Source organism: Gymnodraco acuticeps, unplaced genomic scaffold (genome assembly GCF_902827175.1).
Source record: "Gymnodraco acuticeps unplaced genomic scaffold, fGymAcu1.1, whole genome shotgun sequence".
Classification (NCBI taxonomy): domain Eukaryota; kingdom Metazoa; phylum Chordata; class Actinopteri; order Perciformes; family Bathydraconidae; genus Gymnodraco; species Gymnodraco acuticeps.
In genome coordinates this window covers 201010-212739 of record NW_022991896.1, presented here as the reverse complement: position 1 = coordinate 212739, position 11730 = coordinate 201010, and the positions used below count along the sequence as shown (strand labels likewise).

General features: G+C 40.8%; 1 protein-coding gene and 1 long non-coding RNA gene across 2 annotated transcripts; one reads left to right on the top strand and one right to left on the bottom strand.

Moving 5' to 3' along the window:
- The first annotated feature begins 2623 nt into the window (after positions 1 to 2623).
- LOC117535573 lies at positions 2624 to 3077 on the top strand. Its single transcript, XR_004567433.1, has 3 exons — positions 2624 to 2705; positions 2843 to 2905; positions 3016 to 3077. It is a non-coding gene; the product is annotated as an uncharacterized LOC117535573 (long non-coding RNA).
- Positions 3078 to 8434: 5357 nt separating this feature from the next.
- Positions 8435 to 9930, bottom strand: LOC117535546 (complement C1q-like protein 2). The gene is made up of 3 exons (XM_034200060.1): positions 9855 to 9930; positions 9412 to 9540; positions 8435 to 8718 (listed from the first exon to the last, which is right to left on the bottom strand). Exons 1-3 carry the CDS (start codon positions 9913 to 9915, stop codon positions 8435 to 8437), a joined length of 474 nt encoding a protein of 157 aa, XP_034055951.1. The 5' UTR covers positions 9916 to 9930.
- Between the last annotated feature and the right edge of the window lie 1800 nt (positions 9931 to 11730).

Below are 11730 nucleotides of genomic sequence, written 5' to 3'. Positions count from 1 at the left end.
CACTGGTGAGAATGAAAAGTCGAGCTCGGGAGGATCTTGCTTTTTTATTTCATCATGTGCTTCTTCCTCCCCTCCAGTTCCTCTTCCTCGTCCTGTCTCTGCTGCAACTCTGTCGTCAGGGGACACATCAACATGTGTCCCCTCTTCTTCATGTCTCTTCTACATCAACATGTGTCCCCTCTTCTTCATGTCTCTTCTACATCAACATGTGTCCCCTCTTCTTCATGTCTCTTCTACATCAACATGTGTCCCCTCTTCTTCATGTCTCTCCTACATCAACATGTGTCCCCTCTTCTTCATGTCTCTTCTACATCAACATGTGTCCCTCTTCTTCATGTCTCTTCTACATCAACATGTGTCCCCTCTTCTCCATGTCTCTTCTACATCAACATGTGTCCCCTCTTCTTCATGTCTCTTCTACATCAACATGTGTCCCCTCTTCTTCATGTCTCTCCTACATCAACATGTGTCCCCTCTTCTTCATGTCTCTTCTACATCAACATGTGTCCCCCTCTTCTCTTCTCATGTCTCTTCTACATCAACATGTGTCCCCTCTTCTTCATGTCTCTTCTACATCAACATGTGTCCCCTCTTCTTCCATGTCTCTTCTACATCAACATGTGTCCCCTCTTCTTCATGTCTCTTCTACATCAACATGTGTCCCCTCTTCTTCATGTCCTCTTCTACATCAACATGTGTCCCCTCTTCTTCATGTCTCTTCCTACATCAACATGTGTCCCCTCTTCTTCATGTCTCTTCTACATCAAAATGTGTCCCCTCTTCTTCATGTCTCTTCTACATCAACATGTGTCCCCTCTTCTTCATGTCTCTCTACATCAACATGTGTCCCCTCTTCTTCATGTCTCTTCTACATCAACATGTGTCCCCTCTCTTCATGTCTCTCTACATCAACATGTGTCCCCTCTTCTTTTTCATGTCTCTTCTACATCAACATGTGTCCCCTCTTCTTTCATGTCTCTTCTACATCAACATGTGTCCCCTCTTTTTCATGTCTCTTCTACATCACATGTGTCCCCTCTTTCTTCATGTCTCTTCTACATCAACATGTCGTCCCTCTTCTTCACGTCTCTTCTACATCAACATTGTCCCTCTTCGTTCATGTCTCTTCTACATCAACATGTGTCCCCTCTTCTTCTTCATGTCTCTTCTACATCAACATGTGTCCCCTCTTCTTCATGTCTCTTCTACATCAACATGTGTCCCCTCTTCTTCATGTCTCTTCTACATCAACATGTGTCCCCTCTTCTTCATGTCTCTTCTATATCAACATGTGTCCCCTCTTCTTCATGTCTCTTCTACATCAACATTGTGTCGCCCTCTTCTTCATGTCCTCTCTCTTCTACACATCAACATGTGTCCCCTCTTCTTCATGTCTCTTCTACATCAACATGTGTCCCCTCTTCTTCATGTCTCTTCTATATCAACATGTGTCCCCTCTTCTTCATGTCTCTTCTACATCAACATGTGTCCCCCTCTTCTTCATGTCTCTTCTACATCAACATGTGTCCCCTCTTCTTCATGTCTCTTCTACATCAACATGTGTCCCCTCTTCTTCATGTCTCTTCTACATCAACATGTGTCCCCTCTTCTTCATGTCTCTTCTATATCAACATGTGTCCTCTCTTCTCCATGTCTCTTCTACATCAACATGTGTCCCCTCTTCTCCATGTCTCTTCTACATCAACATGTGTCCCCTCTTCTTCATGTCTCTTCTACATCAACATGTGTCCCCTCTTCTTCATGTCTCTTCTACATCAACATGTGTCCCCTCTGTGGAAAGAGACTCTGAAAGTTTCAGGAACAAAGATTCTCTCTCTTTTTGATCCATTTCTATAAAAACCTGTCTGAAAATGAGCTGATCAGATTTTGGCCACTTATGATGTCATAACGATGTTTTGTCTTGTGTAGCCATTAGCCAATCAGCAACCAAGGTAACCCTAACCCGTACCCTACCCAGGGGGTTGTCTATATGGTTCTGATAACTGCCATGTGTATGTAGTATGCTCAGTCACTATCAAGGTTATTAAACCAAGTTCCAATAAATATGACTCGTTTATGAGAACATCAAACATGGTGTCAGAAGTCAAGTCTCCGGAGTTTATTTTCGACAGATTTTTCACGTCCGAGTGACGTTTGTGAGGACAACTAAGCCTGCTCCAAGACGCAAGCAGCTAAGCTAACATGGCGGATGGATTCCGGAGACCCGACCCACTCGTCTTTGACGGTAACATCGCAGAGAACTGGCGAGTATTCGAACAGGAATATGACATTTTCATCGCGGCGGCACAAGCCAGCTCGCACACGGGCATACATTCTCCTCAATATAGCGGGACCAGCTTGAGCCCGTACCCAGGAGGTTTCATAGTTATGGTTCTGATAACTGCCATGTGTATGTAGTATGCTCCGTCACTATCAAGGTTATTAAATCAAGTTCCAAGATAAACATGACTTGTTTATGAGAACATCAAACAATGTCCAAGGACGTTTGGATTATTTTGATATGTGTTATCAAAGAAATCTGCTGGATTCTCACGGCCTCGTCAGCTGTTTAACGTGTATATAAAGACGGGAACAGAGCGAGACGTGTCACACTTCTCTGTCTGAACAGCGATATTTCAGAATGAGGAAAGCTGCAGTTTTGCTGCTCTGTCTGCTCTGGACGGGGGCTCAGGGTGAGGATGGAGGTAAGCTATCTGATTTAAAGTGAACTCTTTAGTGTGGTAGAAAACAGGTGTCAAACTTTCTAATATGTGATGACAGAAACTGAAATAAACTGAGGATGAAAACTATATTTTACTATAAAGATTTTAAACTTGTTCAGCTCTAGAGAACAGGATGAGCTCCAGTGAAAAGCAGGTGGTGGAGTTCCAGACACATAACTCAGGTAAGAAACATAAACTATTATGAAGAGTCAAAGTATTGAATAAGAATAGAACTGGTATACTGATATACCAGCAAATGTCAAACTCTGCTGCATCCTCCTCTTTCTCACAGCCGGTACTCAGGTGGCGTTCTCAGTCGGTCTCAGTGATGCAGGAGTAGTCGGACCCTTCGGCACTAACTCAATACTGAAGTACACTAAAGTCTTCACCAATATCGGCCTGGCCTACAGCCCAACTACAGGTACTGAACACACACACACACACACACACTCATTTACAGTAGATGTGTGACTATAAGCTTTCTTAAGAGTTTTCTTAATGAAACCATTAAAACATCTCTTAGTTTTCCTAGTTGATCATGGTAGAAAATAGAACAAAGTCAAGAGGCGCATTCACACCACAGTACTTTTCCCACAAAGGTTCATGAGAACTTAGTTCATGAGAACTCTTTAGTTCTCATGAACTAAGTACAGATCGCGTTCACAACGGAATAAGTTCCTGGGGAAGGATTAGGCAAATGAAGCTGCTGACGTCACTTCTTCTTCTGCTTTGGGTTTACTGGCAGGCCGCAAACAACTTCACGGCGTATACTGCCACCCGAAGTCCCCGGCGGGAAGTCCCTGGAGTTGGGGACTGGCTTCAGTAGAAGCTGCTGGGACTCCCAGCAGCTTCTACTGAAGCCTTCCGAGTAAATCGCCAGAACGCTGACACCTCCTCATCTCCACCGCCAATCAGACATAGGAACCTTTTTCTCCCACGAAAGTACCTGCTCTCTAGCAGGGGGTAAAAAAGGTTCTCATTAACTAATTTTAGTTGCGGCTCTTTTTGGTGTGAACGCGACATTTCTGAACTATATCGGAACTAAAGTGGGAAAAGTACTGCGGTGTGAACGCGGGTAATAGCTCCTACATGCTCCTTATTTAAAAAAAACAAAACATCCTTAAGTCCTGCTGAAGCAGCAGAAACAATCTCTCCTCACTGATCTTCTCCTCTGATACAGGTATCTTCACAGCCCCCTTCAAAGGAGTCTACTACTTCAGCTTCAACATGTGGGGAAGCCGCTTTGTATCAGATACCGCTCTTGAATTCGCTCTTAACAACGTGATGAAGATGAGGCTTCAAGATTACAATGATGCCTATGGCTATGTCTCTGCGGCTAACTCAATGGTTCTTCAGCTGGAGAAGGGAGATGTTGCCAACATCGTTCTGCCCTCCAGCTTCAGCGTTTATGATGAGTTGTTTAATCGCATGGTTTTCAGTGGATTTCTACTCTTTCCTCTGTGAAGCCCACTGTAAAACACCCACTGCATTAAGTTTCAACATTACATATTAATAAATAAGTGTGTTGACTCAATTTGTATAATTGTTTGTATTGGGGAATCTTATGTGTGTTGTGATGTTTGTGCTGGAGCCGCTTTATCCAAAACAGCACTCCGGTTAGAGTTGACACGGAGACAGGAAGTACAGTCGTTGGACTTTATATTAGCTTAGTTAGTTCTGATCATCAACACAGAATACATCATGTTTGATATGGAATCACATACAGGATGTCGAATGGGTTTGATGAGGATGATAATGATAATGACAACGTAGAGTAGAGAATGAATGGTTTCTGCAAAATACACAGAAATTGAAATAAGGTTCACATTACAATAACTAACCAGACTCTGGTTATTAATAATAAGCAACAGCAATACTAATTGTTGCTAAAAACACATTAGACACGTTGCAAACACACACATGGCTAATAAAGGCTAAGTTAGTATCTCATCCACACACTATCACTGAATAGCTTAACTTAGCTAACTAGCATTAGCTCAATTTCTGAACAACATAGCAGCTAAAAACGGGACATCAATAGACTCATTAACACACTGACTCAGCAGGATACTATGCATACAATCTTATAACATTACCAACACTAAAGATCTGCATATATGCTCACATTCTTCACGAACGCATTCTCTCTGTGACGATGATAATTATGCATGTGACGATGCGACCGCAATAATGTCCAGCTTGAGGACCCGCAGCTTCGCTACTTTAGCTGTCCCTAAATGTGCCTGATATAAAAGGACTGTAGTTTTTAAAGATATTACTGATTTTCTTTGAATGTAAGAATGTAAATACTGAGTCTGAAATAGTATAGCAATATGCTGTAAAATTATGTGAAAGCATGCATAAAACTACACATCTTCGGATGTTGTACGAAAACATAAGTGTCCTACACTAATAATACAACGTTATTATGGCTGTGTGTACCTTGTGTGCACCTCCTAGTGGTTAAAGCACGTTATTGAATTATTGTGTTTTATTTCATTAAAAAAATATTAAGAGTACATACTTTCATAGGAGGAAAGTATAAATATAGAATATAAAAAATCAAGAAGATACTCTAAGTGATCTCTACAATAAAACAGTTTAGTGCAGAATGTACAAAGATATTAATAGGAGGAGGTGCAAAACAGAAAAACGAATTAACCTTTATTTAAACATTAAATAACAGATTAAGGTCTTCTTTTAAATAAGAAAAAAACTTTGGGGGTATCTATCTACAGATAAATATTAAGCCTGACAAAGTACTTAACGTCTAATATATTGCTTTCCTGCAATGTTAACTATGTTGAAGCACTTTTTTTAACTGATATTATACATATGAATTATACTCTTATGTATGTAGATAGAATAAGAAATGTGCAGAATATGACAGTTTAATGGTGGAGGTACACACATATTGATAGATGTCTTGTAATGCACTGTTGAGGAACCTGTGACCCAAGTGTTTCATTCATTGCATAACTACACCGTAGTTGTGTATATGATATGTCAATAAACCTTTGAAAATCTTGAAAGGGATGCGCAAAATAGCCATAATATACAGTCTTTAATGAACTATTAGTAGAGAATAACGAGTAGTGAATATACTTTATTACTCGTTTCCATTCATGTCAATTGCAGATACATGTTTAGTCTTCTCAAGCACCAGCTATCAAATATCTCTCCTGATTGTTGGCACTTGACAATCACCTTACCTGAATTTTACTCAGGTGTAACTAAAGTCTGATTTAAGGGTTGTTTATATTTCACATAATTAATCAGAATCTGCAAAGTAACTCAAATAAATGCAGTGGAGTAAAAATACCAGGTTAACCTCTGAATTGTAGTGGAGTAGAATTACAAAGTAACAATGAGCTGTCATGTGGGTATTAATGCTGCGCATTATGGACACAAGCGATTTTCACCCATTTATTAATTATATGTTTTACATTTGATAACACCAATGTGTTTAATACTTGCAACTTCTAATTGTGGGGAAAACGAAAACGTTCAGTAGAGACGTCCCATTGAACATTTTGCGAAACACAATAGCCAGCATGTGTAGTTCTGGGGGGGCGTTCGATTCCAGTTTTGGATAGTCTGGCGTGGTTTCGTTCCATTTCACACAGCTGTTTGACGCTCTGCGTAACCTTACGGGGACTGTAGTCCTAAACGATAGCTGGGGATTATGGGTAGTGTAGTGTCTTCGGCCATCCTAAACTCAGAAATGTTGACAATCGCAATGATGCTCGAAATGTCCCTTATAGGCCTACGTCTGTTTCCGGTTATTTTTATTTGAAATTCAGTTCCTGACGGACGCCAAAAAAGCCCGATATTATGGAATTAAACCAATAAATAAAAGCAAGGATAATTGTGTGTTATTTGTGAGTAAATAGCAGTGTGTTATTTTGAAAAGAATAACGAATTAGAAGGAAAAATATATTTTAAAATACAGATTTCAGTATCCTGAGGCTCTGAGCCCCATTTATTTTCCTCACAGACGGCAACAAAAGTCCGAAATTATACGATTTAAAATAAAAGCAATAATTGTGGCTTGATATTGAGTAAGAACATGTTTTTATGAACCACACAGCTTCCGGTCTCCCACGTGCTGCAGGCAGTAGAAATACATTGCTTTTAAAATCGTGCTGTGCAACACGAAAAAAAGGGGCAAATCGTGTTGGTGAACACGAATCAATAGATTAAAAATCATGTTGGTGAACACGAAATGCCGTGAGACTGGGTTGCATTATATCACAGCTAAGGGAGTTGTCGACCCTCCACTTCGTGTCGGGCCGAACCACGCCCCCTGTGATATAATGAGCATATACCACGGCCTGAAGTGAGCTATTGCTTTTATAAAACGGTTACCAAGTGTGGCAATATGAAAGAAAATACACACTCTAACTTAAATAGTTTTTATTAGTAAATAATGATGTTCAAAATAAAATAGTCCCTCCGTTGCCTTCTGCACGAAACATAGTGCGAGGTGGTTGCTATGCAACAACATTAACAGCTCGCGAACATATTAGACAGAGAGCGTTGATCCATTATTTGGCTATTTATTTACATTCATTTGTATGTTGCCGTTTATTGTGCACCCACTGAAAAACTGTCCAGCATCAGTAGCATGGCTTACGAGGTTACTTGTATAGGTTGAGGTTGTTCTGGCTGTTGCTTGGCGTGGCGAGAATATTGCTCCACTTTCTCCGGTCCCCGAGATTTGGCTTCCAGTAGCTCTGGAGAGAGCTTTCGCACCGCTCATAATTTCTCTACTTTGTTTCAAGACCCGTATCAGAAAGCTTTTGAATGGTGCTACTTTTCCAGTTGGTCTACCTGCTCTTCACGTAGCTCTGCATGTCGTCGTTTAGGTGTTTTTTTTCTTCTGGAGATAGGTATTCCTCAATTCACTCCTCCATAGTAAGACCCCCCCCGGAGGTCGAAGTTAATCTTAAATGTTTCCATCTTATGCTTTGTAAGTTTGTTTCGTAACGGAAGAAATGTAAATATATTTATAAAACTGACAAGTCAAATCAAGATATCCCTGCCCTAATGCCAAAGGAACTGCACACTGAATATGTTTTGCCGTTTGATGTCTATGTCTGGACCGCTGCGTAAAGAGGAGGGTTTCTGCCCGTTACTTCTCCGCTATTTTCTTGCCGTTTGCTTTTCAGACCAACGGTATACTGTTTTTCTCAGACGCGGAGGGATACTGACTTGTTGTGAAAAGTAATTTACAATTCTACCCGTGGTATACGCTCAGTATATCACGGCTAAGAACCAATCAGATTGCTTGATTTGACTTGTCCGTTTTATAATAGTACTTTTACTTAAGATTAACAACTGTATGTGACCAGCATGTTTTTCTGGGATTGTGGATATGACAGATCATTTTGAGGAGTGTCTCTGTTTTTTATATTATATATTTTTCATATCTGTGTCATGCAGTGTGGGTCTCACTTCTGTAGTCAGGGCACAGACTGTAGAGGGCTCTTTGGTCTTGACTTGGTCTCGGTTTAAGGGGTTTGGACAACAACATACTGCTAAAGTGTTTGTCTTATATTGTCCGTAGAAAACGTTGTTATGGTAATGAATGCCTCTTGTTCATGTAACCAAGCACACATAAACACAAACAATTATATAAATTGAGTCAACACACTTTTTATTAATATGTAATGTTGAAACTTAATGCAGTGGGTGGTTTACAGTGGGCTTTACAGAGGAAAGAGTAGAAATCCACTGAAAACCATGCGATTAAACAACTCATCATAAACGCTGTAGCTGGAGGGCAGAACCATGTTGGCAACATCTCCCTTCTCCAGCTGAAGAACCATTGAGTTAGCCGCAGAGACATAGCCATAGGCATCATTGTAATCTTGAAGCCTCATCTTCATCACGTTGTTGAGAGCGAATTCAAGAGCGGTATCTGATACAAAGCGGCTTCCCCACATGTTGAAGCTGAAGTAGTAGACTCCTTTGACGGGGGCTGTGAAGATACCTGCATCACAGGAGAAGGTCAGTGAGGGGAGATTGTTTCTGGTGCTTCAGCAGGACTTAAGGATGGGTTTTTTTTTAAATATGGAACATGTAGGAGCTCTTAACTTTGTTCTATTTTCTACCATGATCAACTGTAGGAAAACTAAAAGATGTTTTAATGGTTTCATTAAGAAAACTCTTAAGAAAGCTTACAGTCACACATCTACTGTAAATGAATATTAGTGTGTGTGTGTGTGTGTGTGTGTGTGTGTGTGTGTGTGTGTGTGTGTGTGTGTGTGTGTGTGTGTGTGTGTGTGTGTGTGTGGCCTAGCATTACTATACTTGTGGGGACCTAAATCTGTTTACACAGTCACGTGTGGGGGCTCGCCTCCCTTATGGGGACAAAATGGAGGTCCCCATTAGGGTGAAGACTTGGTTAGGGTTAGGGTTAGGGTTAGGGTTAGGCATGTGTTGGTTATGGTTAAGGTTAGGATAAGTCTCCAGGAAATGCATGTAAGTCAATGTAATGTCCCCTGAAGTGATGTATACATGGTGTGTGTATGTGTGTGTGTGTGTGTGTGTGTGTGTGTGTGTGTGTGTGTGTGTGTGTGTGTGTGTGTGTGTGTGTGTGTGTGTGTGTGTGTGTGTGTGTGTGTGTATGTGTGTGTGTGTGTGTGCATGCGTGCGTGCGTGTGTGTGTGTGTGTGTTCAGTACCTGTAGTTGGGTTGTAGGCCTGGCCGATATTGGTGAAGACTTTAGTGTACTTCAGTATTGAGTTAGTGCCGAAGGGTCCGACTACTCCTGCATCACTGAGACCGGCTGAGAACGCCACCTGAGGACCGGCTGTGAGAAAGAGGAGGATGCAGCAGAGTTTGATATTTGCTGGTATATCAGTATACCAGTTCTATTCTTATTCAATACTTTGACTCTTCATAATAGTTTATGTTTCTTATTCCTTCTCACTGGAGCTCATCCTGGCCTCTAAAGCTGAACACATTTTAAAATTGTTATTAGTATTATTGTAGATGTCACTGTGGAGCTCTGTCACAACTGTACATCAACATATAAGTAAGCATTTTATGTAAACATTTAACCTGCTTTCACTCCTTGGATATCAAACTCCCCCTCTTTCTTCCCTGTCCCCCCTCCATCCGCACCCTGAGTCCCCGTCCAGAGCAGACAGAACAGCAACGCCAGAAAAACTGCAGCTCTCCTCATTCTGAATTTTCGCTGTTCAGACAGAGAAGTGAGACACGTCTCACTCTGTCCCCGTCTTTATATGCACGTTAAACAGGTCACGAGGTCGTGAGAATCCAGCAGATGTCCTTGATAACAAACGTGAAAAACATCCAAACGTCCTTGACATTAACCTGACTTTAAAGGAAACAACAACTTGAATGTTGTCCTTGAACATAGGTTATTATGTATGCTTTCAAAAGTAACATATGTAATGGCTAAACTGCATTCTTTCATATTTGTTCTCAGTGTGTAAAGGTTGTTTTACTAGACTTGTATGAAAGAGGACATATTTTGCTCATTTCCAGGTTCATAATAATAATAATAATAATACATGTTATTTATATAGCGCTTCTCCTGGTGCTCAAAGCGCTTATACATATTAGTATGTAGTGTCTCTACTTTAAAGAGTCCTCTCCTGCTGATGTTCAGGTGTATATCAGTATGTAGTGTCTCTACTTTAAAGAGTCCTCTCCTGCTGATGTCCAGGTGTATATCAGTATGTAGTGTCTCTACTTTAAAAAGTCCTCTCCTGCTGATGTCCAGGTGTATATCAGTATGTAGTGTCTCTACTTTAAAGAGTCCTCTCCTGCTGATGTTCAGGTGTATATCAGTATGTAGTGTCTCTACTTTAAAGAGTCCTCTCCTGCTGATGTTCAGGTGTATATCAGTATGTAGTGTCTCTACTTTAAAAAGTCCTCTCCTGCTGATGTTCAGGTGTATATCAGTATGTAGTGTCTCTACTTTAAAGAGTCCTCTCCTGCTGATGTTCAGGTGTATATCAGTATGTAGTGTCTCTACTTTAAAAAGTCCTCTCCTGCTGATGTCCAGGTGTATATCAGTATGTAGTGTCTCTACTTTAAAAAGTCCTCTCCTGCTGATGTTCAGGTGTATATCAGTATGTAGTGTCTCTACTTTAAAGAGTCCTCTCCTGCTGATGTTCAGGTGTATATCAGTATGTAGTGTCTCTACTTTAAAGAGTCCTCTCCTGCTGATGTTCAGGTGTATGTCAGTATGTAGTGTCTCTACTTTAAAGAGTCCTCTCCTGCTGATGTTCAGGTGTATATCAGTATGTAGTGTCTCTACTTGAAAGAGTCCTCTCCTGCTGATGTTCAGGTGTATATCAGTATGTAGTGTCTCTACTTTAAAGAGTCCTCTCCTGCTGATGTTCAGGTGTATATCAGTATGTAGTGTCTCTACTTTAAAGAGTCCTCTCCTGCTGATGTTCAGGTGTATATAAGTATGTAGTGTCTCTACTGTGAAGGTAAACTTCTGTTGTTGCAATGTTGAGGTAGAATGAAGGAGTCTGGAACCGTTGTTAGCCAAAAGCACTGAAGAGTTTATTGATCACAGTACATTAATTACATACGGCCGGGGAGATCATCTAAGTTTCACACATGCCCAGTGCTCCACCAGCGATCTCTGAACCAAAAGACACAAAACATCTAACCAACACGAGGAGAGGCGGGCTTCCAGAAAGCCCGCGTATAATCAATTAGCCGATGCAAAAGACAATGATCTGCTTGTCTCAAAGAAGATCCTGCCAGATCTCAAACCCCCCCACGGATATCGGAGAAGCGTTTGACCTGTGACCTCAACCTACAGAGAAGTCTCTGACTGACTACAAGCAGATGTTTGCAGTATCACAGACTCTAAGGAACCATAAAAGACTCTATAAACAGATCAGATGAAAATATTCTCTTACAGATTCACTCTTTTTATCAATCTATTGATAACCAATTAACATTAGTCTAAGAATATTTCAGTCAATACTTAAAATCAATAGGCGTCCTCAGA